Source organism: Cryptomeria japonica, chromosome 6, assembly GCF_030272615.1.
Source record: "Cryptomeria japonica chromosome 6, Sugi_1.0, whole genome shotgun sequence".
Taxonomy (NCBI): domain Eukaryota; kingdom Viridiplantae; phylum Streptophyta; class Pinopsida; order Cupressales; family Cupressaceae; genus Cryptomeria; species Cryptomeria japonica.
This window is the reverse complement of record NC_081410.1, coordinates 211,606,322-211,632,950: the sequence shown is the minus strand read 5'-3', so window position 1 is coordinate 211,632,950 and position 26,629 is coordinate 211,606,322. Positions and strand designations below refer to the sequence as shown.

The 26,629-nt window shown below is 36.1% G+C and overlaps 1 protein-coding gene and 1 long non-coding RNA gene across 2 annotated transcripts in view; one reads left to right on the top strand and one right to left on the bottom strand.

The window, feature by feature from the left end:
* The first annotated feature begins 7,580 nt into the window (after positions 1 to 7,580).
* On the top strand, positions 7,581 to 8,609 carry LOC131038001 (uncharacterized). The gene is made up of 2 exons (XR_009104347.1): positions 7,581 to 7,874; positions 7,968 to 8,609. It is a non-coding gene; the product is annotated as an uncharacterized LOC131038001 (long non-coding RNA).
* Positions 8,610 to 9,387: 778 nt separating this feature from the next.
* LOC131050957 (coniferin beta-glucosidase-like) overlaps positions 9,388 to 26,629 on the bottom strand; it is a 53,205-nt gene continuing 35,963 nt past the window's right edge. The window contains exons 12-13 of the mRNA XM_059222017.1: positions 11,657 to 11,798; positions 9,388 to 9,588 (exon numbers count right to left, since the gene is read on the bottom strand). Of these exons, the coding sequence (XP_059078000.1) occupies positions 9,388 to 9,588; positions 11,657 to 11,798 (343 nt within the window). The remainder of the gene's footprint in view (positions 9,589 to 11,656; positions 11,799 to 26,629) is intronic.

Genomic DNA, 26,629 nt, shown 5'->3' with positions numbered 1-26,629 from the left:
ATCTTGCTAGCTTCTCCACTTCTTCCTCTTGCTTCCTTGCTCTTAGAGTTAGTTTGTTGAACTCCTTTGTGTAGGCACTCACATCCATTTCTCTTTTCTTCAAAATCATCAACTTCTTATGCATCTACACCTCATAATATAGAGGTAGGAATTGAGTTTTGAATCTGTAGCGTCGTAAATTGTACGCACTTGCTAGGGTGGTACAATTTCACACCTAGTTTAGCACCCGCCTTGGCGCATTTTGCATTTTGCATTGCATTTCCCCTTTAGCACTTAATTAATTAAATTAATTAGGTCTAAGGTCCTATTTCATCATCTTCCAGTTGGGCCCTTTCATTAAAGTGTGCCCCTTTCATTTTAGTCCTCCAATACATCATTTAATCAAAAACCCTAATTAGGTCCTATTTTAAACTTGGGGGCTTGATTTCGGGGGTCAAAACATCTCGAAATCACCTGTAACTTCGGGGTTCTCTCTAAAATCATCATATCCGACGGCCCTGAAAATTTGGTGAAAAGTTGTCGAGACCATGGCGCTCGGAGTGCACATGGTCCTGGACACTTTTCCCAAAATTTTAGGAGCGCGATCCAATCATAAAATAAAGCTTAACCCCAAGAAATTGGTGGGAGATTCAATCTCTAGGTCAGCCAAAAGTTGAAATTAAGACCTAGGGTTTCATATATAAGAACTCTCTTTCTTCATTTGAAAGGATCCAGAATTTTGGTTTCAGGGGCCTTCTATGCAGCGAAAGAGCAGATCTTTGAAGACTTCAACAACATTCAACATCCATCCATCAAGCATTCATCAATTTCATTCATCCATTTAGGGCTTTGAAGACATTGAAGAGCAATAGGGGATCACCGACTGAAGATTGGCTTATACCCCTCCCTTGGGGTTGGGTATGATTTCATGTTGTTTTCATGTCTTTGCATAAGCCTCATTATATCATTTGTATTCATGCTTTAGATCACTTTGCATCTTGATTTGGAGCATTTACATTATCATTTACAAGTAATTAGGGTTTACTTTCTAGGTTTCTCTAGTTTGCTTACTTGCATTTTAGGATCTTGCACACACACAAGGTCTGCACACACACTACTTTTACAATACAACTTGGCTATTCGTGGAGGTGGAAATTACCAAAGCGGGGGTTTGACTAAGGCAAAACCCTATATAGTCGCCCACCGTACCTTTTCAGATATAAGTGCAGATTTTAGGATTTGGACGACGCTGCAAGTTGCAAATCCGGCAGAAGCAAACAGAAACTGAGCTACACACCAAATTTCAGGGCAAAAGACCAGGATAGGGTCGTGGGGTGCCCTGGTCCTACCAAGATAGGGGCGCTGGGCGCCCTGGTCCCTCTGTCAGACAGCAAGTTTCAGCATTTCCGATAGCTTCTCAGGTTGCAAAACAGCAATTTCAGGAGCAGTTTCAGGGGCAGAATCAGGACAGTGGCGCCTGTGCCCTCGTCCCGAACATTTTCACTCAGATTTTAACTTCGGGTACGCATCTGCATTCTTGTTTTGTCCTTGTGTTTATAGCTTTCCATTGTTTAATCTCAATTCTGCAATCTTGTTATTAGTTCATACTTGTACTTTGAGGTTAGGAATTGAACTTGCATCATTCTATCTTTCAATTACAACAAAGGAATAGAAACCCTAATAGGTAGCCTATGGCTCTCTCTTCCACAAAAAGAAGTAGCCAATTGTGTGATACCTCTAGGCTCTTTCGTATTCCACAATGTGTGTCAAAAGGTTGGATTAGGGCATGTTAGCCTAGTCTCGCTTTTTCCCCTACACAGATTCTAATCTTCATTCTCTCCTAGGAGTTGATCTTCTTTCTCCCGGTTTGTTCCCTTTCTTCTTGCATCATGTTCCACCACACTAGAGCTTATCCTTTCAGCTTGGTCTTAGCCATATTGACCCTCTTTTCTTCTGCAATTTCCTTATATTTAAAATGATTGTTCAAAGCTTCTATCCAATCTAATAGCTCTTCTCCATTTAGACTTCCACTATAGACCGGTAAACCATCTAGACTATCTTTGCTGAGTGATTTAAGGGAATCCAAGAAGATTTGTTGATATTTCTCCAACTCCTTCTTTTCCATCACCACTCCTTTCACATTTGCATCTTCATCATCAGTTTCATCACCCCACTCTGTGATCTTTCCCTTACCCTTCTTGGTGTCTTGCTCCCAAGCTTCACTAAGCATGTCTTGGACCAACTTCCTAATGGCCTCTTGACTCATTTCCTTAGGTGGCATGCTCCTGGCTTCTGACTCTACCTCTTGGTCTGACATACACCACTTTTTTCAAGCAAGTGGCTCTGATACCAATCTGATGCAGAGTGGTTGAGCTCTCCTACTAGGTTTGCTTACTCTTGATGTCTCCTTAGGTTGTCCCTTGAACCATCCAATGGTTCCACACTTATCAACCTTCCAAAGGTTGTAGGGCCCACCCTTATTGACCTTCCCAAGGTCCTTAGACTAAGGTGACCACCTCTTGTTTTGTGAGTGTCACACACTCCTTATTAGAGACCTCCCTACTCAACTCCTTAACCAAGAGCCAACCCCCTCTACTATAGGATCTTCACTCACACAAGACCAACACACTTAGGGATGATATTATTTAGTTTTCCAACCCTATCCATTCATTTAGGACTTTGGTGTTTATCGGTTCCAATCTTTAGAGCCGATCTTCTCTTTTAGGCCTACTAGGAGACCTAATACAATTAGCCCTAGCGGTGAGCTATTTTGTAGTTATCTGTCAAAAGTCCTGAACACCCCTATGAAATATTTGACTTTTTAGATACCCTTTTGGAAGTTTCATACAATATTTAAAAATTGGATATGGGTTTGGTATCTAACCATCCTAACCCTTTTTAGCCCTAATTCCTCCTTTTAAGCCTACAAAGTAGGGATTTGCTTGAAAGTCTTCACCAGACTGAATGATTAAGGATTCTGATGATTGTTTCAGGTCTATAAATCCATGAGTATGTCCAATCCAACCTTGCATCAATTGCATCTAGCGGATTTACCCATCTTGGGCATATTGTCCATGATCCCCATTGCTTGCCAACTCAACGTGCCAAGCCTAGGGTATGGTGGCAAATCTGGAGTTTAGCTTCCATTGTCATAAAACCAAAATGAAAACATATTTTACAGGGACATTACATAAGGTTTCAATACGGAGTTCCACCATGGAATGCTAGGAATGGACCATGGAGTCTTCAAAACCCTAGTATTTAGGTCCTTAGGACCTGCCTGCAACAAAAATGACAAAAATTGCAAACTATAACACTTCAAAACCTCAGACTACCATAAAATGGAAGATATGACTCCTCTAACAATTCATGCCTTGGTTTGGGCTTGGAAGTCCGTACAGACCGTACAAATCCAAATAAACTCAACTATACTCTCTGAAAACACAAAATTGAAAGGCTAAACTTGCTCTTCTTGTTTCAATTCTTCAATCAAAATTCTCATCGATTTTACCAAGCCTTATATCGGCCTTTGGTTGGTTACAAATGCCTACAACTGAAAAAGACAACCAACTAGCCGTTGGTGTGTGTAATCGCAAATGTGCAAAGTTGCTATGAGCAACTTTTGCAACTTTTTACAACTTTTTACAAAAGTGAGCAACTTTGCTCAAATCCAACCTAGGTCATTTCCTAATGATCCAAATGACCTTATAAACCTCTAAACAACATCAAACCCATCTATTCTAATTCAATAGAAATTTATTCTACCAAGTGCTCTATCTGGCACCCTTAAGAGCCCATATGCCAAAATTGGCCAATCAGTGACTCCTAGGGTCCTTACAAACCTTTGAGCACTTATTCAAATACCTATTGACCTTATTAAAAACCAAAACAACATGATTCCAATCTCCTGGAGTCAACACAACAAAATTTCCTCTGTGCCCCTGCACGAGATTTGAGCATCTAGAGTTAATGATCTAAGCTCTCAGTTCTACTTTGGCATGAAATACAGTCTTTTTACTTATTGAGTTTTTTCTATTTTTCACTCCTTTCAATCTTCCAGACATTTCCTTATTCTTCTCGTTTATAGCCAAAAATAGAGATTCTTCATTCGATTCATCACCATCTTCATCATCAGATGAATGTATCTCCATGGAACATAGACTCCTTTTTCCTTTATCTCTATCATTTGTCCTTTTCTTTGTGTCGAATCTTTTGTGTATACTCTTCTTCTCATCATCATCATATCTCTTATAGTCTTCCTTACACATACATTCAGAAGCATAGTGGCCAATTCTTCCACAATTAAAGCATTTCAGGAGTAACTTACCTTTGTATTTTCCAGTTCCTCTCTCTAGTCTTCTCACAAAGTTTTCTTTGATCTCATCCATATTTTCACTTGCTTCTGGTTCATCTTCAACTATCTTTGAAACATTGAATGCAACCTATTTTCTTTCCATTTTGATATCTTCCATCTCTTATATTTCATAGGCAGATAATGATTCGAGGAGTTGATCAATTGTATACTTATCTAAATCATGACATTCTTCAATAGCACACTTCTTTGGCTTGTAGGGTTTAGTAAGAGTCATCAAAATATTTCTTACAACATCACCTTATTTTATCTTTACACCAACACTTCTAATAGCATTCACAATCTCATTTACCTTGTGTATGTAATTTTCAACACCTTCACCATTGCCCATCTTTAGACATTCATATTTTCATTTTAGATTGGTTGACTTAGCCTACTTTGTCTTAGGATTTCCTTCATATGATTGACTTAACTGGTTCTAGATTATTTGGCTTCTTTTAATCCGCTAACCATCCCAAATACTGCATCACTTAAGAAATTGGTTATTATAGTTCTAGCCTTTGCATTATTCTCATGATTCTTAAGTTCATCCAGAGTCTAAGGTCCATTCAATGAAGGTGTATAACCATATTTGATAATTTTTCCTAGATTCCATCCTCTCCTTCCAATAAGAAAAATTGTTTCATCAAACCTCTGGGCTTTGAAATTAAGTTCCCGTGCCATTCCAAATCTACCTCAAGTGGTTAAGCTCTTCTAAGAGGAACCTTTCTCTAAAACCAATTGTTGAACCCATGATAGGACTAAGAGGGGGGTTGAATTAGTTCGAATCTTTTAAAACTGATCAATCAAATTATAAACAATATTTAACCATTCTACACCAATACTAAAAAGCATCAACCATCAACACATGAACACCAAATTTATGTGGAAAACCCAACAAGGAAAAACCATGGGGAGAATCATGCTCACAATGTAAATAAAATTGATTACAATATTTTAGGCTCACTACCAAAGAGCATAATGCACCTAATGCACTTGCAAGACTAAGGAACACTACCTTAGATCAAGATACATGAACTTGCACAAATGAGGCACACTATTTTATGGCAAGATACAAAGAGTTGCCAAGAGACCCTTTGTCAAGTTCAATAACAAAAAGAATAGAAAAAGTGATATGAGAAGAATCTCTTGAACATGAAATTGTCCTTGAGCCTATGTGTCAAGCAGCCAATATCATGGCAAACACATCTGACAACAACTATTGTCTCTAAACACTGCCACACTAAATATATCATGATCAAATCTCTTCACAAATTGACTTTCGTGCATCCACAATATCACATTTTCTTGCACATCATTTGCATTTACACTCACTTCACACCTATTCAAGCTCCATCCCATACACAAATCATGCATCCACACTTCTTAAATACAAGTAGATAGTCAAAAAACTAGTTGAGGGTCGACCACAAATAGAGTAAACAATATTGCACAAAATATGCCACTTAGACCAAAAATACTGAAAGTGGTCCACTCTAGGAGAAAGAGGGAACCCAAATCCATCACAATACATCCTTCCAAGTCAAATACGTGTCACATGCACTAACACATACTTCGAAGTAGGCACCAAAGTGTAACATGTAGATATGGAATAAAACTCAACAACCAGTCGGCCAAAAACACCCGCCAATACAAATTACTTAATGTGGATCTTCACACACCACAGCGAGATTCATAACAATGTTCTAACTCAACCTCCAATACATATCCAGATCAAAAAGTATGATCTAGTCAAGATAATCTGATTGGGAACACTGAAAGACATAACACAACTAGACATATCATGCATAGACTAACATAACTCACTTGCGAAACAAAAACACCACTAGAGAATTAAACTGAAATACTACTCAAACCAACTAAACATGTCCACCAAACTGCAACACAAGATTCAACATATCTAGAAGCGACCAAGGACTTTCCAAACCAGTTTGATAGATGCCTTTATTGTCAGAGAATAGCAACAACAAGCTTCTACTATCTACGAACCAGAAAACCAGATGATGCAACATCCATGGGACATAGACTATATATATATATATATATATATATTCAAAACCACATAACATAACTTTCATCATTCAAAGAAATACAAAACATTCTTCCATTAGGACACCAACAACTCTTTCTTGCAAATTGAACTTGCCACAACTATAACTTTCCAGAGATATATCATGAACACAAATTCAATAGAAACACTAGAGAGATGTATGCACAACACTCAACAACAACACCACAAACTCAACAGTAACACTAGACAGAGAAACCTGCAATAGTACAAGATCATATCCGGGCTTGACTCCATCCAGAACACCAAGTTTGACATCAATGACAACATAATTAAGATTTCCAATACTTTTATGCAATGAGGATGAAGTGGAAGCATAATTAACAAGTGCAGTGCCATGTACTCGCGAGTACTCGCCTTTATAGCATTGTTAAGTATAACTTTCACTTCAATAAAATAGTATTGAAATTATAATATAATATAAATATTATAGTGAAAATATACAATTTTCTTAAAATCATACTCCTAATTTGATTTAAAAATCTATATAATAAAATTATTTTTTTACTTAATTATATATTATTATATTTAGATTATATTATTTTAATTATATTTATGTAATATTAATTATAACTGATCTTAATAAAATAAATATTAATAATTATAAATATTAAAGTGAAAATAAGAGAATTTTTAATGACTAAATGAAAAATATTTAAATTTATGATTAAACGTTATTAAATTGTTTTTTATATATTAAAACAATTAAAAAGAAAGTTATGATTTTCAAAAACTATTAAAAAATAAAATGATCTCAAAAAACTATACAAAAATATAATTATATAGAATACATAATAGTTTAATTTTCTATATAAAAAAAAAAAAAATAGTTTAATTTTCTATTTAATTGATTTTATTATCTATATAAAAATTATTAAAATCTATATATCTGTTTAAAAAAATAACTTTATTTAAAATATTATAAATAAATTTAAAAGAACATTTATTTTTAAAGTATAAAGAAATTTAGAAAAATCGAAAGTTTTACACCAATCATAATGTAGATAAATTCTACACTATATCAGGTTTATGCAAAATGCAATAACAAGAACACAATATATAAATCTTTGAGACTTTTATTTTGTGTTTTTAACACAACCCTAAATATAATTGATAAAAGAATCAGCTAAACTGGCTCCAAAAAAGATTATATTGACTTTTCAAAAAAAAAATCGAAAAATCAAAACCGCAGCTGACGATCATAGCTCAACAATTGTAATTTTTGAAATTTTTTTTTTGTATCAGTTTAGCCGTGGCCATTGATAAAATGCCGCCAAAAATGCTCAGCATGAATGAAATTATCAGCAGTGAGTGAAACGTCCAGCGATGAAGTTTTAAACCCATCCATGGAGAGTTGAAAACCTTGCACCAGATGAAACGCCATTTTCAGATCTTCTTCTGTGGCATTTGCTCAGCAAACAAAGGTCAAGGAGGCATCACGAAGGAGGATTTCGGGTGTTTTAAGAGTTGCAGATTATCAAAATCAAGAAGACGCCACATTGTGTAGAATTAGTTTAATTTAAAAACACTACTGAAATGTGATTTCAGAGAGGTTTTTAACAGAAATTGAAATGCAAAGGGGGGGATTATCATCAAGAGGGATGAGGTATGGGATACAGGTATGAAGGGCATAAGTAAGTGAAATTATATCAACTATAATGTATGCGATAATAAAGCCAGAAGGTTGAATTCCAGCACCGTACTGGAGTAGAAAGGTAAATATCAAATCAATGTTAGTGTTGCCAAACTGTTTGACAAAATGCTTCCTTGTAGTGTATTACTTGTAAAGTTAAATTTAACAAAACTTCATATGGGAGAGATTAATTGTAGTAGTTGAAATGTGTCGAGGGAGTGTGGATAGCTGTGGGAATAAGATTTACTCTTTTCAATTTGTATATATGCAAATGAAAAATGAAGACAAATGGATGTCGACAAAGTGTTTGATAAAATGTCTGGTGAACTGCGTGTTGAGGAGGGGTTCTTATGAATACAAAATATTTCATTTGAGCTAATTTTGCACCCTCAGATCAATACTTGTGCTGGAAGTTAAAATTATCAGCTACGGGTAAAAACAGGCTTAGAAAAGCATTTTTACATAGGGATTAAAGGCCTTAAGGTGAATGTTTGTAAAAAATTTGGGAGTAATGTTTCAGTTGAATATTAAGAACAAAATAGAGGAGATTTTAAAGATGATGTGGTATCTTCTTTATGTTAAGGTGTCGTTGAGAATAAAAGGACTGGATGGTGCCTTGTGTCAGTGTTACTTCCAAATTAACTCTTCTCTCCTCTTTAAATGTGTAATTTTTGAGTCTTATTGGGGTTAGCTTTTGGATTCTAAGGAGAGGCTATTAGAAATTTCTAGGTCAATCCTAAGTTCATGTTTACAATTGTTTGGGTTTTATCGTGTTAAATTGATGTAAAACTCTCCTTAATAAACATTGTCAGATTCTGAATCTGATTTCTATAGTGGGATTTACTGTTGATTTAGTGAATCAATTTAAATTTCATTCTCGTTTTGGTTCGCAATCTATCTCTCCATTTTTTCTTGTATGTTTTAAGCTATCTAAAAACTTTCTAGGCGTATATTTGCTTTACTTGTACTAGGTTTCGGTTAGTTAGTATTCAAGGGATACAATAAAAAATCTTATTACGAGTTATTTATAGTTGGAAGATTTTTTACCTTGGTATGTGGGGTTATAAGCTAGGAATGGATGATTAAATATAGGATGCATTGTTTGAGACGTGAAGGTATTTGAGTGTCTAGCTAGATTCATGTGGCAGGTGTTCATTTAAATTGTGATTGTTGGGAATTTAAATTGTGATTGTTGGGAATGTGAAGTCTAATGGTCACGTAATCTTTTAGCTTCTCCCATGATCTCTTTTGGCTTCTACATATGAATGTATAAATAGCTATATACTCGTGTTCGTGTTCTTGTTATATTTTATTTTCTTTCTGCTGTTGTGTTGTTTATATGTTTTGTTGTGCTTGCTTAAAATCCTTGGCACCATGCCTCTTCTCTGCGCCCGTTCTTACTGGCACTTCCTGCAGAGTAAGATTCTCCTCGTCTTGGGAGGCAATTCCCACAGTGTATTCAACAGCGAATTCCCCAGGATACCGAAACACCTCCGGAAACGTGGTGACCATGAGATTTTGATCTTCTTGCTTCTCCTAGAAGTTAACGGAAAAACAAGTTGCCTTTGCCTCGAATTCCATATCTATAACAGATCGACTCTTGCTTTGCCCCGTGTGGTCTAATTTATGCTCTGGATCCTTCGGTTGTTCGTCCAAACCCTCATAGCCAGATTTTGAACCGAATGGCCCACCCCAGGCTCTTTGCTTTGAATCATAAGTTCTGCTCTAAGTTTCTCACTTCACGAGCCATTGAAATCAAATTCTTCTCCATTGCATCTTCCATAAAAAATCAATTGATCTGTGAGAAAAAGGTTCTCTTCTTTCAGCCTCACAATTTTGTTGTTTTGATAGTCCTCCCAGTTCACGGTCTCATCATCCTCAAGTTCTTTTCAGCCAATCCAAATTGTCAAGAAATTCTTCAATAACAAAATCAGTCTCATCATCTTCTTTCATATCTGCTCAATCCAACCACGGTTCTGATACCAATCACTAATTTTAAATGAGCAGAGAAAAACATATAAACAACACACAATAGTAGAAAGAAAATAAAATACAACAAGGACACGGGACACAAGATTTATAGTGGTTCACCATAAAGGCTACATCCACTCTCAAGCAGAGAAAAACTCTTCATCAATCGTTATATCAATACACCAGTACATAGCTATTTATACATTCATATGTAGAAGCCAAAAGACCATCGGAGAAGCTAAAGAGTTATGTGACTGTTAGACTTCACATTCCCAACAGTGATTTGCTTTTCCATTGTTTTCATTAATCTTGAATTGACTTTGTTGCTATAGAATAACAAACTAGGCTCGGATGGTTGCAACCTAAGTCACAAGGTTCGAATTTGAATTCGAATTCGACAGCCATGAAATTCGGATAAAATTCGACAAGGGAAAAATTCAAAAAAAAATTCGGATAAAATTCGCCTTCTATAATTTTGTTTATTTTTAAATATATGTATACTTATAATAAATTATCAGAATAGCGACCCTTGTTGGAGAAAATCCGAGGGCGACCCAGCAGTTGCAGACACCCATGACCCAATAGATACAAAGCATATTCAAAGAATACCCACGACCAGCTGAGTTGTGTTTAGAGGCGGATAGCAGTACTTTATAGAGGAAATTTGATTAAATTCGATTTTTTTTATAGAAGTTTGAAATTTGATTAAATTCGAACCTCATCCATGAAAATCGCCATATCCTGTGACTTAGGTTGCAAATAACCCAACACCTCAAATTTATAGACGCTACTTATTGAAATATACTTGTTTTCATGGAAATAAATAAATGCAAAGAATAAGCATAAGTTCTTTCCATTTATCACCCCTTTGATATGAAGATAAATTAGTTTGTGTAATTTATTTGTTTTTAGTACTGGTAAAGGTACAAAAGGTCATGCATATAACAACTAAATAATGAAATCCTTTTCTTATATATCTATTGATGTATCAGTTATCCACATGTCTAGGGTTTGTAGCTACACATCTTTATGGAATCAACATGATTTAGTGATGATGAATTAGGCTTACGTATTGTATCCATTGGACTTGGTTTCGTCTTTGTAGTAGCATCTATCAAAGATTTTATCATTCTTTAAAACCCATATTAAGATTACCCTCTTGAGCGTTGTGAAACTCAAAGTGCAGAAGATAAGATTCAGTCTTGTCTCATTGACATTTTCTTATCCTTGGCTCAATCATAAGGCTGTCACCTTATCTAGATTGACTTGATCCCGGGGTTTAAATTCCATGTCATCCCTTAGAACTAAAGGTAGCAAGAAAAAAACCATCAAGAAGATTTCAAACTTTTTGGTTTTGATAAGCCCAGGGCTGCTTCCAAATTCCAAGGTCAATGACTCGAAATAGTGTTTGACATCCGTTGTAGATTTCATAGGACGCGAACCTTGCCAACAAGCTTGGATAAGATGAATCATCTTTCCAAAATGAGTCAATCATTAAGGTAAATACAACATAAGCTTGATGAGCGAGGCATGCAAAATTGCTTCTACTATCCAATACAAGGTTCACTAGGTTGTTTTCAAGGCCATTATAATCGAGCATATTGTTTCCAAGTTTCATATTGGGATAGCTCACATGATATGTTTTCATTGAAAGCTTGCACTGCATTTCTACCCAAGTCACTCGCCATGGTACAGGATCATTGCCTAAAAACATATAACCTCCACCTCGTACAGGATCATTGCCTAAAAACATGTAACCCCCACCTCTCTCATCTCTAACAATACAATGAAAATAACATTCTTAATAAATCCATCCTTAGCTAGCGATGGTGATTGACTGATATAAAAATTGCTAATCTCAAAAACTCCATCTACATTACAGGGGAAGTTGCAAGAGAGCCCTAGTGATCATAAATGAAATCAAACAATCAACCTATAAAGGTGGCTGTCTCTATCTTAGATGAGGAAAGTAGTTACGCACTATCTTTTCAATGGTCTCAAAGGCTAAAAGCGTAATATTCGTGTTGATCCATAGCTGATGTGAAAAGTAAAACCATGGACATGCTTTTCCAACTTGACTTCATGTTATTGACATGAGAAAAACAATTTAAGAAATGCGTCTATATTAGTTCTCTGATTTTGACAGAACTTGTCTTCCACATGACAATGACATGGTTTCATGAATTCTTTTGAGAAATTATAACTGACTAAATCTTTACGTTCTAAGAACTTCATAGAAAGTTGTCAGAGGGAATCCATTAAAAAATAGTAATGGATTAGTTCTCAAAGCATCAAAATTATAATTAAAAAACTAGATATCCCATTCCAAAAACTGTATAAAGCACTATTTACAAAATCAACTATTGACTCGCTAGTCAGCTTTTGGCTTCGTGTGAATATGTGCTTCATTCAAAACTTCTAGCCTATTCAAGTATGATCAATCTTCTTCTATGAACCCTACCAAGCAGTAGCAGCTACATATTGAACTGACCAGGCCCCTCCTACTTTGACTAGTTTTCCTATTTGAAGAAATACACTGGAATCTCCCAGATCTAAATTTATGGCATCCTTCACATTCCTAACCAGACAATAATGTAACTAGGGCCATATCAACAGGTTCATAGCTACGAGATCACCCACATATAGAAGATGAAACATTTTGGTTAATATTTCAAGATTTGAAATTTAATTGCAAATTTGCTTAAAAGATCAAACAACCTAATGATCCAACATTCATTTCTTGCTTTACATGGTGTATGTATATGGTTTAAATTTTGATGACAGAAGTTTGTAAGCTCCAGAGTTCAAAGTACCATGACTAGTTTTCATGTTTTCAATTTCACTGTAGTAAATTATAAAATTCAAGAATCAGGGTATCAATAACTATTTGCACCACAAAATGGACTTGCAATTTTATTTTAGGACTTTGGTAAGTGGAATTGGTCGCCTGGTAACAAATTATGTTGGCGTTAAATAGTCTTAGAAAGATTGAAGAAAAAATATTAGAGTTTGGACTCTGAAAGAGTTCTGTAAAGGATCAAACTTAAACATTTGTAAATATACAATTGAATTGATAGTTTAAAGTTTAGGGTTCGATGCTTAATAATATATGTACAAATTGATTTGAATTTAATTTGGGATTCTGACTATAGGAAACTTTGGGCTCAACATTATGTTCCAGTTTACATATTTGCAATCATGACCTTAGGCCTGCTCAAATTTGTGCATCACAATCGGCTTGCATTTATACAGTTATGTGCTCCGGTCGTACAAATTTAAGAAATGATTTTTTGAAAAGTTTCTAACACCTGATATTGCTTTGTAGTTTTCTAAAAAATTTAGAATTCAAGATCTGATAACCATTTTTATGGGTCTAAAATAGTTATATGAGATCAACATAACAAAATCATGAGATTCAAAGTTAAATTTTATATTTGTCAAAATGAAGTTTTACAATATAAGATATAACTCAAACCAGTTAAAATAGAATGATAAGAGAAGACATGCAAACCTAATGAGTCATACCTACCCCTATACTCTAGATTTCAAAATGAAAGCCTAAGAAGATGGCGATGAAAGAGACATGAAAATGATGAAAATCTACCGCATGTGATGTGAAAAATGCCCACATCAAATATAGAAGGGGAATTATCAGTGTAGATAAATAAACTCAGAAATGCTTCAAGAGAAAAAAAGCGTAGACTTTAAAAAAAAATGCCATTGGAATACTAATTTCCAACCACCGTCAGAATTTGGGCCTCCGATATGACTTAACATGTATGGTAAATCAGTATGATTTTTAGTGTTTGGGCTCTCATGGATCTTTGCATCTTTTAATACATGAGTGAAATCTGAATTTTAAAAGAAGTTGAGTTTGGGCTCCTATACTTCAGAAAAAGTTTAATCAATTTCTAATTTTACACTTTTATAAAATTTATTAAATATTGAGACTTGACACTATCCAGAAACAAAATGATGCCCACAAATTTAGGATTTTAATTGAATTCTACCTGTAAAATTTTGAATCATAAATAAGCACATTAGTTTGAGCACAAATAATTGATCAAGGGTACAAAATAAGGTTAAGTAGAAGCAAGGATCAAAGCAAAAGGGTCTCCAATTTAAAAAAAAGCAAGTATGACGTGGAGCCATAGCAAGGGTGAAAAAGGGAGAGTATGTAGAGTTAAATAAAAAGTATAATCTAAATAGAGACTCATATCAATAAGGAAGATGAAGAAGGGGAGAGTATGTAGAGTTAAATGGAAAGTATAATTTAAACAGAGACTCATATCAACAATAAGAGGAAGATGAAGGTTCAATTGATTAATGGTTTTGGTGAAGCATATGAGAAAGAAATGACAAATGTATTTTCATACTAGAATTAAGAAGATAAGAGAGAGAAAACAATTTACAAACCAGTCATCATATCCCTCAAGAGCTAAACACAAAGTTTTAGTTAGTTTCTTGTATTTTGTATTTTTTATTAAAAGAATAATAAGTATTTTTTAATTAGAGATAAGTATGACACTAAAATCCCCATCAGAATATAGAGACAATTTTTTTATAGAAGTCTTCACTTTCTTCATATATATACTCAAACTTCCACCAATTTTTCACCAATTTTTCTATACATTCTATTGTGCATTTACAAAAAGTAGTTTTTAGTCACAATTTCTAACTATGCAACTCCTTACAAATGGCAATACTTTACAATTAATAGGGTTCAAGAGATGTTTACTTTTGCATACAACCATTTTATTTTCTCCCTTGAGTTTTACAAACACTAAAATAATATTATGGAAGTCCTCAAGTGACTGAATGTTCTTTAACTCGATACAAAAAGTACATTTCAAACATTAGTCAAGCTAATTTTATAATAAAATATCGAGTCTTCATTGAAATTTGACATTCAAATGGTTGTCACTACATTTTGTTTAAAATTTAACATGCTCTTCGTATAGGTGTACACTCATTTCAAGTATTTTTTTATATATTTCATGAGCAAAGTCCATAGAAGTTGGGCATCAAAGAAATTTGTTAAATTGTTTCTCTGTGTTGTTAATGTTTTACCGTTGAACATTTGTAGTGTCATAAATTGCATACTTTTGCAGTCTCATCTATGTTTTGTATCCAATTTGGTGTTCATTCCCCTAGTGCTTTTGAAGGCTCATTTCAACCCATTGCATAAACCTTTTTCCTCCTCAGGGTGCCTAGGCCTCCTTTTCATTGGTCATTTTGTGTTTCACTTTTGTCTTATCCCTATTCTTTTCTTATTTCTCATCATTTTTTAGCATAAATTATTTGGACACTAGCACTTAGTGTAGGCATTCATGTATAGTGCTAGTGTCCTATGATATTGTTTCATTTAAAGGCCATTTTTTAGCATTTCTCCACTTGTAACCTTCCTAGATTAGTGAAAATGGCTTGAAATCATTTGTAATGACTTATCAACCCCATCCTTTTCCCTCCTCTTCTCATTTCTAAAATATATATTTTACTCTCTCTCTCTCTCTCTCTCTCTCTCTCTCTCTCTCTCTCTCTCTCTCTCTCTCTCTTACACACTCAAGCTTACATGCAACTCTTTACAACTTGTTACAATTTAATACAACACTCACAACTCTCTTTGGATTTATCGAGTCTTGTAAGTAATATTGTTCTTTCTCGTGTGCCTCCAAGCACCTTGGGATTATCACACCCCTCTCTATTTCATTTTAGTTTCAATAATTCATATTTACAACTTTGACCATTCCTAAACACACTTGACATATGAACATTTGCACATTATTTTACTTCTTTCTATCTATCTTGGTTGTTGTGAAGGTGAAACACTAAAGCATGGATTATGACGTGTGTCATGTTTGATGATTGTCTCATAATGAACCCACCAAGATCATCATATTTCTGTAAAGCGGAAAATCGCGGTCGAACCCTAGTTGGTCTCCCCTCTTCTAACTCCGAGGAGAGAGAAGGGAGGTTTGCTAGGATTCGATGGGTTTTCACTTAGGGGGAAGACTTTACATTCAAAAGAGGGGTTGAAACTCATAAGATCCAATCCCACACAATGTAAGGTTGGATGCTAAATGAATTTCAAGGGTTAGGAAAGCAAGGCTACCCTCTTTTGTAAAGAATGTTGATTAAGGAAATTAAGCTAAGGATGCATAGAAAGTCATAAAGATTCTCTTATAAACTGAGTTTAGGTTATAGGATGAAGCTGCGGACCTGGAATTAGCAGTAAAATGTCGATACGGCGCTGTCCTGCAAATTTGAGCAAAAGTTGTTTGGACGATGGCGCCCGGCGCCACGGTCCTCCGAAAAATCCGCGAAACGAAGGGGGATCTGTTCGTCTCTGCACAAGGATTCCAGATCTTCAATTTCAGCCGCGTACCTGCAACCTTGTTCTAAGGATGTTTGTATCCTTATGTGCGAAGGTTTAGATGTTGTATGTTGTATGTTGTAGCATGTAGTATGTGATCTCCTCTTCAATGGTTGAATCCTTGTCTTGAATGCAACACTTAGCCTTGAATGGAGACTTGGAATGATCAATTGCTTGAATTCTTGAATGCTTGAATGCTTGAGTATAATTTCCACGCTTTGTACACATATCCTCCTCATATCAAATGAGAGAGAAAAATGTAGTTTATATACTTGTCATTTAGGGCTGATAGACTGATTTTCCCGACCTTAGGCTGACCAGGGAAGTATATTTCCAAATTGCAATCAAAAAGACCCGATATCACTTAGGAAACTGGGCCCAAAATAGGACCCAGGGACCAGGGCGCTGGGCGCCATGGTCCTGGAGGACCAGGGCGCTGGGCGCTCTGGTCCCACCTCCCGGGACATCAGGGTGCAAGGAGGTTCAGGCCAGGGTGCTTGAAAAATGCAGTTTTCAGTGTCGTGAGCGAGTTTTGGGGTCTCCATTCAGGTTGCGTGTTGCGTCGCCATCGTGAAGACCGAAATGCAGTCGAAATTGCAAGTGTCGCAATTTTAGGACGCTACATTTAGCCCCCACTTTAGCGGGAGTATGTATGCTCATACTTCCGGTAAAGTACAAGGAAACAACGTTGAAAGACTTTCACCACGTCAAGGAGGCAAGATACACCAAGCCCCCAGTGGACTAAGGATCTTACAACTTCGATTGACAAAGTAAAAGGGAAGATCACGAGGAAGAACCATGACTGTCAGTAGTAAGGTTCCCTCGCTATGAGTCATGCAAAAGAAATACCAAAAATCTTCAAGACAAAGCTAAGTTTGCCAAGAAATTTTCAAGTATCTTTGAAAGGATAGACAGGGTGTATGCCCCCCTACGTTAAAGCGATCGCACACGCCTCAACGGGGGTGATTGTTTTAACGTAGTGATACACATAAGAAATAAGAAAGGAGCACGTTATCACAAGGATTTAGCCCCCAAGTGTGAGATAAGCCCAAGGATAATAGACACAAAACACAAAGCACGAGGTGACTTCGCTTTCCTTGGGGTCAGTATGCTGTATGATAAGTCATGTATATATATCATATGTATGTATGCATAATTGTTCTTCATTCCCCAATCAAGAAAGGTCACCTAGAAGAAGGGAACACATGTGTCTTTTGAGTCAACATGAGAGAGATCTCAATGCTTTGCATCGTCCTCAAGTAGACAACACTAAGGACGACAAATAGAAGAATGAGAATAACATATAGAAGAAGTAACAAAAGAGAAGGGGAGAGAGTTTGCTATGCTAATGTAACTAGTCTAGCATGTCATCTACCCCCCGATCTTGCTGATCAATGTTTCGGGAAGGCAGGGAACACGCTAGAGGAGGAACATCCAACACAACAGATGGAGCTATCACAAGATCCAAACAAGGGCTATGTTCATGTTCCAAGCCACATTGTTCTTGTCTAGGAGCTAGGATAAGTGCTTTAGAAAATTCATTAGATAAATGGTTATCAACATCAACAAGTTCATATTCACTATCAGAAGCAAGAGGAGTAACATTTTCATCTATATCATCATCAAGATTTATAAAAATAGGATCTTTAACTCGCACAGGATCAAGACCATCATGCATCTTATGTTTAGGAGATTTAGGCTCAATATCCGGCTGAGGGGAAAATGGAATAATGCTTGTTGAAGGTGTTTTTGGAGATTGTAAAGTTTGAGAAGCAGCTGCTTGAGCCCTAAGACGACGCTTTCGTCGGCGTTCCCGTGCAGAACGATTACGTCTAGTCTTAGTAGGAAGTGGAGAAGACTGAGGAGGAGGAATGTTCTCATCCTTAGCACTTGGGTGTTTAGGTTGTGGTCTCTTAGGCTGGATAATAGGAGAAGAAGAAGGTCTCTTCTCTCTATAGAAGGAAGGAGGAGGAACTGCTCCATATAAAGGAGGAATATTTGGTTTAGGGAGAAGACCAAGTCCATCATGATGAGGAGGTATAGGTCTACTCTTAGGAAGTTTATTAGGTACAGACATAGTCACATTCATAGGGATGGGTTGAGAATCTTCTTGAGGAAAGACATTAGTTTTATCTTTCAAAGGAAGAACTTCCTTCTCAAGAATGATAGGAATATCAAGTTTAGGTGCTCTAGGTTCACTTAGAGATAGGATCATATCTGTTTTCCACTTTTGATAAGATTTGAAAAGATGATCACTTCGCGGAGGAAGAGATTGGAATTGTTTAGGCCAAAAGTAATCAATAGGAACACTAGAGGTTCTTTCAGCTGGTTTAAAGAGACTATGATTGACAGTAACAACTTCACCATTATGGGGAAATTTCAAACACTTATGAATAGGAGAAGCAATAGCTTTCATGGAAGATAGCCAAGGATAGCCAAGCTTCACACGAAATTGTTCGGAAGAAGGAATAATAGCAAAGTTCACATCAAGGGATTTGTTATGGACCTCAATAGGCAATGTAATAGAACCAATTGCAGGAGAAGAAAATGCATCAAATAATTTCACAATCACATCTGTTTTGTCATAGATCACTTGATTCAATTGCAAAGTAAAAAGAAATTCTTCAGTAATAACATTAACCATGCACGAAGGATCAATAAGCACTCCACAGCAAGGCATATTCTTGACTTTTGCAACTATGTATAAAGGACCATCAGGTGCCCTAATGGTTTCACTAGAATCAAATGTGATGGAAGATTCTTTAGGGTTTTCTTGCTGCTCTACAAAGTTAATCACATTCGGAGCCATAGACACAAGACCAGCAGATGAGAAAGAGGAATCATTAGCCTCAATCACATTAGAAGTATGAGAAGTATGAGAAGGTAATGGATCAGTGAAAATCTGAAGATTTTGGTTAGGAAGAGCTACAGATGTGTTGCCTTTATCATTCACTCCAGAAACAGAAATAGTATTATTATCAATCAAATCTTGAATTTTACCCTTTAGAGAAAAACATTTTTCAGTATCATGCCCAGGCTGACGATGAAAGTGACAAAAAGCTTTGTGATCAAAATAAGGTGAAGTAATCTTTGCAGGATCAATTTGTCTTATAGGAGGAAGGGTAAGCACATTTTGTTCCAATAACTTATTCATAATATCATGCAATGATTCATTCAAAGGAGTATACTTTCTTTCTTTCCTGAAAAATTTAGAAATAGGAGGCACACCTGATGCTGCATTCACATTGTTGTTGATGATGTTTTCATTGAATTTGATAGAATCTCTGTTCGGTTTAAACTTCCCAAATGGTTGTTGACTACTATCACCCTTATCACTCGGAGCCATAGGATGTGATTGTTCCATTTGACTCACAGTCAGTTGATAATTGTGAAGAGTGGCGCACAACTGTTGGAAAGAAGTAAACTCAGAAAACAGGAGTTTGTCTCGAATATCTTTTTGCAAATTAGAAATAAAGATTCTTTGAATATCATTATCAGGCACTGGAAAAGAAATTTGAGCATACAAATGCTTATATCTACCAATGAAATCAGTCACTTTTTCTTTAACACCTTGTTTACAATGCATCAAATCAATCAAAGTAACTTTAGGACTTATATTGTTTTGAAATTGTTGAATGAAAGCAGTTGCAAGTTGTTCGAAAGAAGTAATAGAATAAGAAGGCAACGAGCAATACCATTGTAGGGCTTTGTCTCTTAATGTTCTAGTAAATAGTTTTGCAAGCAACCTTTGGTCATAAGCAAAATCAGTACATATTGTTTGAAAAGTCTTAACATGTGTTAGAGGATCTCCTTTACCATTATAAAGTTCCAAATGCGGGATTTCAACATGCTTAGGAGGAATAGCTCGAACAATGTCAAGAGAAAGTGGGCTCGCAACATCAAATGTGGGCACACTAAACTTAGATTGATTCATAGAGGCAATTTGTTGCTGTAAAGAAGAGACAGTTTGTGCAAGATTATTAATGGTAGCTTCAGTCGAAGAGTTCATATTAGGTGTGTTAGATTGAGATGGAGGTGTGATGTTATTGAAAGATGGTAAAGAGTAAGGTGGTGGGACCCTATGATAGTCAACCATAGGGGATGATTGGATAGGAGGAACACTACAAGGAGGAATGGAATGGTTAAATGAATTGCCCCCTTGCGTCATGTTCATTTGTGAAGATGTAATAGGAACACTTATTGAAGGAATGAATGAAGAAGTCGGATTGAATGAAGGAATAGGGTTAATTGAAGAAGGAGGATTGCCCCCATGACTAGTGATCACAGGAGGAATGTCTTGTATAGAGGTAGCCATGATGTTTGATGTAAAGGTAGGTAAACTAGCAATAGAAGTAGTCAAAGGAATAGAATGATTGTCTTATGTAGGAGGTTGTGTATAACCTAAAGATTCAGCACAACTCTTCATAGGCATCACATTCGAATTCACAATGTGTGAAATACCACGCAAAATATCAATTCCATTCTTATCACTTTGAAGCATACGTTTTAGACCCTCAATTAAAGGAAGAGCTTGACTATCGGGATACTCATGAGACATCCATTGGTGAAAATCGTCAAATTGGTTATCCAATTTGGAAAGTTGTTCAACAGAAACTTCATGGGGAGCTTCTCCATCATTAGGAGGATTAGAGGAATTACCCATGTCCTCGTTAAAAAGACTACTCAAATTAGGTTCCATCTCCTCAGTAGTTAAACCTCGGAAAGACTTAATTCTACGGCTTCGTCTAACGGGAATAGTGTAAGTAGGGCTTATTGTTGTAAAACTCATGCACTAGAGAGAGAGAGAAGATTTTGATTTTAGAGGTAGCAATTTTCAGTAAAACCAGCCAATCTTCTAGATTTAAGCTGTTAAATGCAATCACAACAGTCTCCCGAAATTTCAGAAAAAATGTTCGGGACCGTGGCGCTCGGAGTGCAACAGGGTCCTTGCAACTTTTTTCGAAATTTGCAGGGATGAAAGGTATGATGATTTTAGAGCTAATCTGAAAAAATTGAGGGATTTTACGATCTGTAGATAGGCCAAATTAAAGTTGCAAATTCAAAATTGAACCCTATCAAGATTGTCGAAAAATGCAAAATTTGAATTTTGAAAAAGAGAGGGAGACTGAAATTTTGAATTTTATGATTTTAGAGGGAATGTCAAGAGCAATGCAAATTTTGAAATTTAAAAATTGATTCAATTTCACACAAAATTCAATTTTGAAAGCAGAAATCAAAGTTGTTGTAATTAGGCACTTAATTTCAAAAGTCACAAAATGCAAATATTTGAATAAAGCACTGAAATTTTGAATGAATGCAAATACAATTTTCAGATCTAAGACAGTAAGAACACAATTTTGACACAAAATTTCAGTTTCAATAATTTTTGAATGATTAGGAGCCTTAGACCAAGCAATCACAAGACCAACTTTGACTGTAATTTTGAAAGTGTTATAATTGACAAAATCAGCCAAAATTCTGGATTTTAGCAGGAAAATACAGCAAGATCTCACTCCCGAAATTTTGGAAAAAATGTCGGGGACGATGGCGCTTGGAGTGCAACATGGTCCTCGCAACTTTTTTCCAAATTTTCAGGGATGAAAGATATTGTGATTTTATTGCGGAATCCAAAGTTACAGCTGATTTGGAGATGTTTTGATCGGTCAAATTGTCGGACAAAGGTTGAATCAAGAGGGTTTCAAAAATTAGGGTTTTGACTTTTAACCACTTAATTTTCAGAATTAAAGCACAAATATGAATTGATAATTTGTAATAGAAGGACAGATCTGAAACAAGCATTAACATTTAGACATTTCGCAAGTTTAATTACTAAAAAGAAATTTTAGGGTTTTAATGCAATCACCTCTAAAACTTTGCAAAAGATCAAACATGGAAATGTAATCAATTTTTTCAGATCTAAGCATGAAAAATCAGAAAGGATGTTCACGTCGGGTTCACCAAAATGTAAAGCGGAAAATCGCGGTCGAACCCTAGTTGGTCTCCCCTCTTCTAACTCCGAGGAGAGAGAAGGGAGGTTTGCTAGGATTCGATGGGTTTTCACTTAGGGGGAAGACTTTACATTCAAAAGAGGGGTTGAAACTCATAAGATCCAATCCCACACAATGTAAGGTTGGATGCTAAATGAATTTCAAGGGTTAGGAAAGCAAGGCTACCCTCTTTTGTAAAGAATGTTGATTAAGGAAATTAAGCTAAGGATGCATAGAAAGTCATAAAGATTCGCTTATAAACTGAGTTTAGGTTATAGGATGAAGCTGCGGACCTGGAATTAGCAGTAAAATGTCGATACGGCGCTGTCTTGCAAATTTGAGCAAAAGTTGTCGGGATGATGGCGCCCGGCGCCACGGTCCTCCGAAAAATCCGCGAAACGAAGGGGGATCTGTTCGTCTCTGCACAAGGATTCCAGATCTTCAATTTCAGCCGCATACCTGCAACCTTGTTCTAAGGATGTTTGTATCCTTATGTGCGAAGGTTTAGATGTTGTATGTTGTATGTTGTAGCATGTAGTATGTGATCTCCTCTTCAATGGTTGAATCCTTGTCTTGAATGCAACACTTAGCCTTGAATGGAGACTTGGAATGATCAATTGCTTGAATGCTTGAATGCTTGAATGCTTGAGTATAATTTCCACGCTTTGTACACATATCCTCCTCATATCAAATGAGAGAGAAAAATGTAGTTTATATACTTGTCATTTAGGGCTGATAGACTGATTTTCCCGACCTTAGGCCGACCAGGGAAGTATATTTCCAAATTGCAATAAAAAAGACTCGATATCACTTAGGAAACCGGGCCCAAAATAGGACCCAGGGACCAGGGCACTGGGCGCCCTGGTCCTGAGGGACCAGGGCGCTGGGCGCTCTGGTCCCACCTCCCGGGACATCAGGGTGCAAGGAGGTTCAGGCCAGGGTGCTTGAAAAATGCAGTTTTCAGTGTCGTGAGCGAGTTTTGGGGTCTCCATTCAGGTTGCGTGTTGCGTCGCCATCGTGAAGACCGAAATGCAGTCGAAATTGCAAGTGTCGCAATTTTAGGACGCTTCAATTTCTTATGAGTGTTGGGGCATCCTATTGTCTATTATTTTCTTGAGAATTAGCCCATGCATTGCATATATTGTCACCTTGGTCTTCTCTACCCTAGTGTATAATGTGCATTGCTATATTAAATAAAGATTGCTAGTCTCAAAGTCAACATAACACATCATCATAATTGCATTCATAATTATGTTTCTTGCATCCATCTTTCATTCTTTTTCTTCCGTCATTTCCCATCCTTCATCTAAAATTCTTCTTCTTTTCTTTTGAGAGACCACTCATGCATTTTATGTGCAAATAATCTCTTGATGGGGCATCATCCACCTCCTTTTTAACTTTCTACATCATATACCTAACCAAAGCCTATTGTCATCATCTTTCTTCTTCATTTCTATTTTTTCTTCTTAGCCACTTTTTTCTTTTCTTTGAAACAATGTCACTTTAAACATTGCTTCAAAGAGGAGAAAAATGTAGACACTAAAATATTCCTCCTAATTATCATTGATTTATTACTATTTACCTTAGATTAAATTAATAAACATTTCTATTATTTAATAATTCCCATTTTATCTAGTTAATTAAATAATTTTTTATTATTTTGTTCAACGTGATCTAATTATCCACTTACAATTTTTATTTCCATCTCTTAAGTCTTCATTTAGAAACATAATCTTCATCCATCAATTAATTCTTGTTCATTTTAGAAACTTCTTGTTTACTCAAAAAGTTAGTTTAGTTAGCTAAATTCTTCATACTTATCCTCATCTTCTCTCTCAAAAGTCTATAAATAGGATCTTTCCTTCATTATTTTAATAAAAATCTCACTTTTTTGTTCTTTCAAAATCATTTATCAATAAAGATAGTGTTATATGTTACAAAGATTTAATATCCACATTGCAATAGGTGAAGCAACACACCTTTTCTTTTATTATAGTATCAATTGTCAAGTTTGCATTTAATGGCTATTTTTAGAAATGATTATTCTTTAAATTTTTCTGCACTTGCATTCACTTGTTAGATTTCAAAAGTTATTTCTTTCTACCCCTATCAAACCTATAAAATAAAAATAAAGAATTACTTAATTGTATGGCAAGACTTTGAAATTTTCCTTATGATTTCTAATCCAAATGTAAGTGAATTAATAAGATTAGATTTAAGCCCTACCTCATTATGAGATATAAAAGTTGATCACTATATATGTTATTGTCAATTTGGGGTATGTGTACCAAGATGGTGAACAAAAAAGTGGCCAATACAAAAAAAAATGCCTAAAATGGACGAAAAACGTATGGTTTTTGATAAATTCAAAAACCACGTGTGCGTGTTAAGGCTCAAAAAATCTAAACCAAAACATATGCATACTATTTGAATTAAAAATGTGTGTTATTTAAAATTAAATACTTGCACACTTTTATGAAAGCAAAACATGCACACATTATAACTTGTACGTGTAATGATAAACAAGCAAAACATGCACACATTTTGTTGACACAAGGATAGAAAAGGAACATGCCCCTAGATGATAATGCCTATGGCCTTCCTTTAGTTTTTTTCATCAAAATATATACATGAAATATAACATTTAAGTATTAAGTTATGTTTTCTCTGTCTTTTATCTTTCTTATAACTTAAAGTATAAGTTATGTTTTCTCTTTGTCTTTTATCTTTCTTACACTTTAAGTTATATTTTATGTATATATTGGTAGGATGTTTGAGAATGGTTTCAAATCTCTAGGAGTCATAATGCATATTCTAGATTTTAGGAGATCTTATAATTTTTTAGACTGTCAAATTTTAGTAATCAATAGGCTCCTATCATCATTCTCTTGCTATCTCTCTATCTCACACTCTTTGTCTCCCCCAGGCTCTAGAACAATTTGTTTTCCTATCTCTCTCCTTCTCCTCCCTCTCTACCTCTCTCCCCAAGCACTAGATATTATAATTTATCGGACAATCAAATTTTAATAATCATTAAGCTCTTATTATCATTCTCTCTCTATCTCTAATTTACTCTCTTTGTCTCCCTCGATCTCTAGACCTATCTCTCATCATATCACTCTCCCTATCTCTCTCCCCAATATCACTATCTCACTATATCCTCTCTCCCCAAGCTCTAAATTTATCTCTCACCCTTCTACTCTATATCTCCCATCTCTTCTCTACCTACCTCACACATGTTCTCTCCTCTCTATCTCACCTCTCTCTCCCCCTCCCCAATTGTCTCTCTCATTCCATCTCTCTACTTATCTCCATCTCCTCTCTTCCTCTCCCTACATACATTCGCTCACTCCCTCCCTCCCTACCTCTACTTCTCTAAATACCTCTCCCTCTCCCTTTGTCTCACCCTACCATGATCCCTCCCTACTTATCTCACTCTCATCCTTTCCGTCTCTACTTAACTCTATCTTCCCTCTCCCTCTCTTCACATACCTCTACCTCCCTCCCTACCTTTATTTATCTACATAAATATCCCTCCTCTCTCTCTCTCTCTCTCTCTATACCTCCCTCTCACTCCCTTCCTACATCTATTTTCTTACATAGCTCTCCTTCCCTCCTTCCTTCCTCTCTCTCCCCTTCTATCTCTACTTATATCTATCTCCCTTCTCCCTCTCTCTATACATACCTCTCCTTCCTTCCCACCCACCTCCATTTCTCTATATAATTCTTCCCCCCACCCTCTCTCTCTTTATGCCTACATCCCTCCCTCCTTCCCTCTCTCTGCCTCTCTACTTATCCATCTATCTCCCCTCTCCTTTTCTCTATTTATCTCCTCTCTCTCTATTTATCGATTTATCTACTCTCTTATGCTCTTTATCTCCCATCTCCCTCTCTCTCTACCTACTTCTCTTTCCATCCCTCTCTACTTTTATCACCCCTCACTCTCTACCTCCTTCCATTCATATTGCTATTTATCTCACCCCACTCTCTCTCTCCCTACCTCTCCATCCTTTTCTCTCCCTACCTCCCTCCTTCCTTCCCTCTTCATGCACTCTCTCTCTCTAACTAATTATCTCTATCTACCCTCCCTCTCTTTGAATACCTCTCCTTCCCTCGCTCTAACTCTCCCCTCCACTTTTGTCTATCTTACCTCTCTCTATCTCTCTCCTTCCTTCTCCACTTTTCTCTATTTGTTTCCCACCTCTCAACTTATCTCTATCTCCCCTCCCCCTCTCTCTTTTGCTAT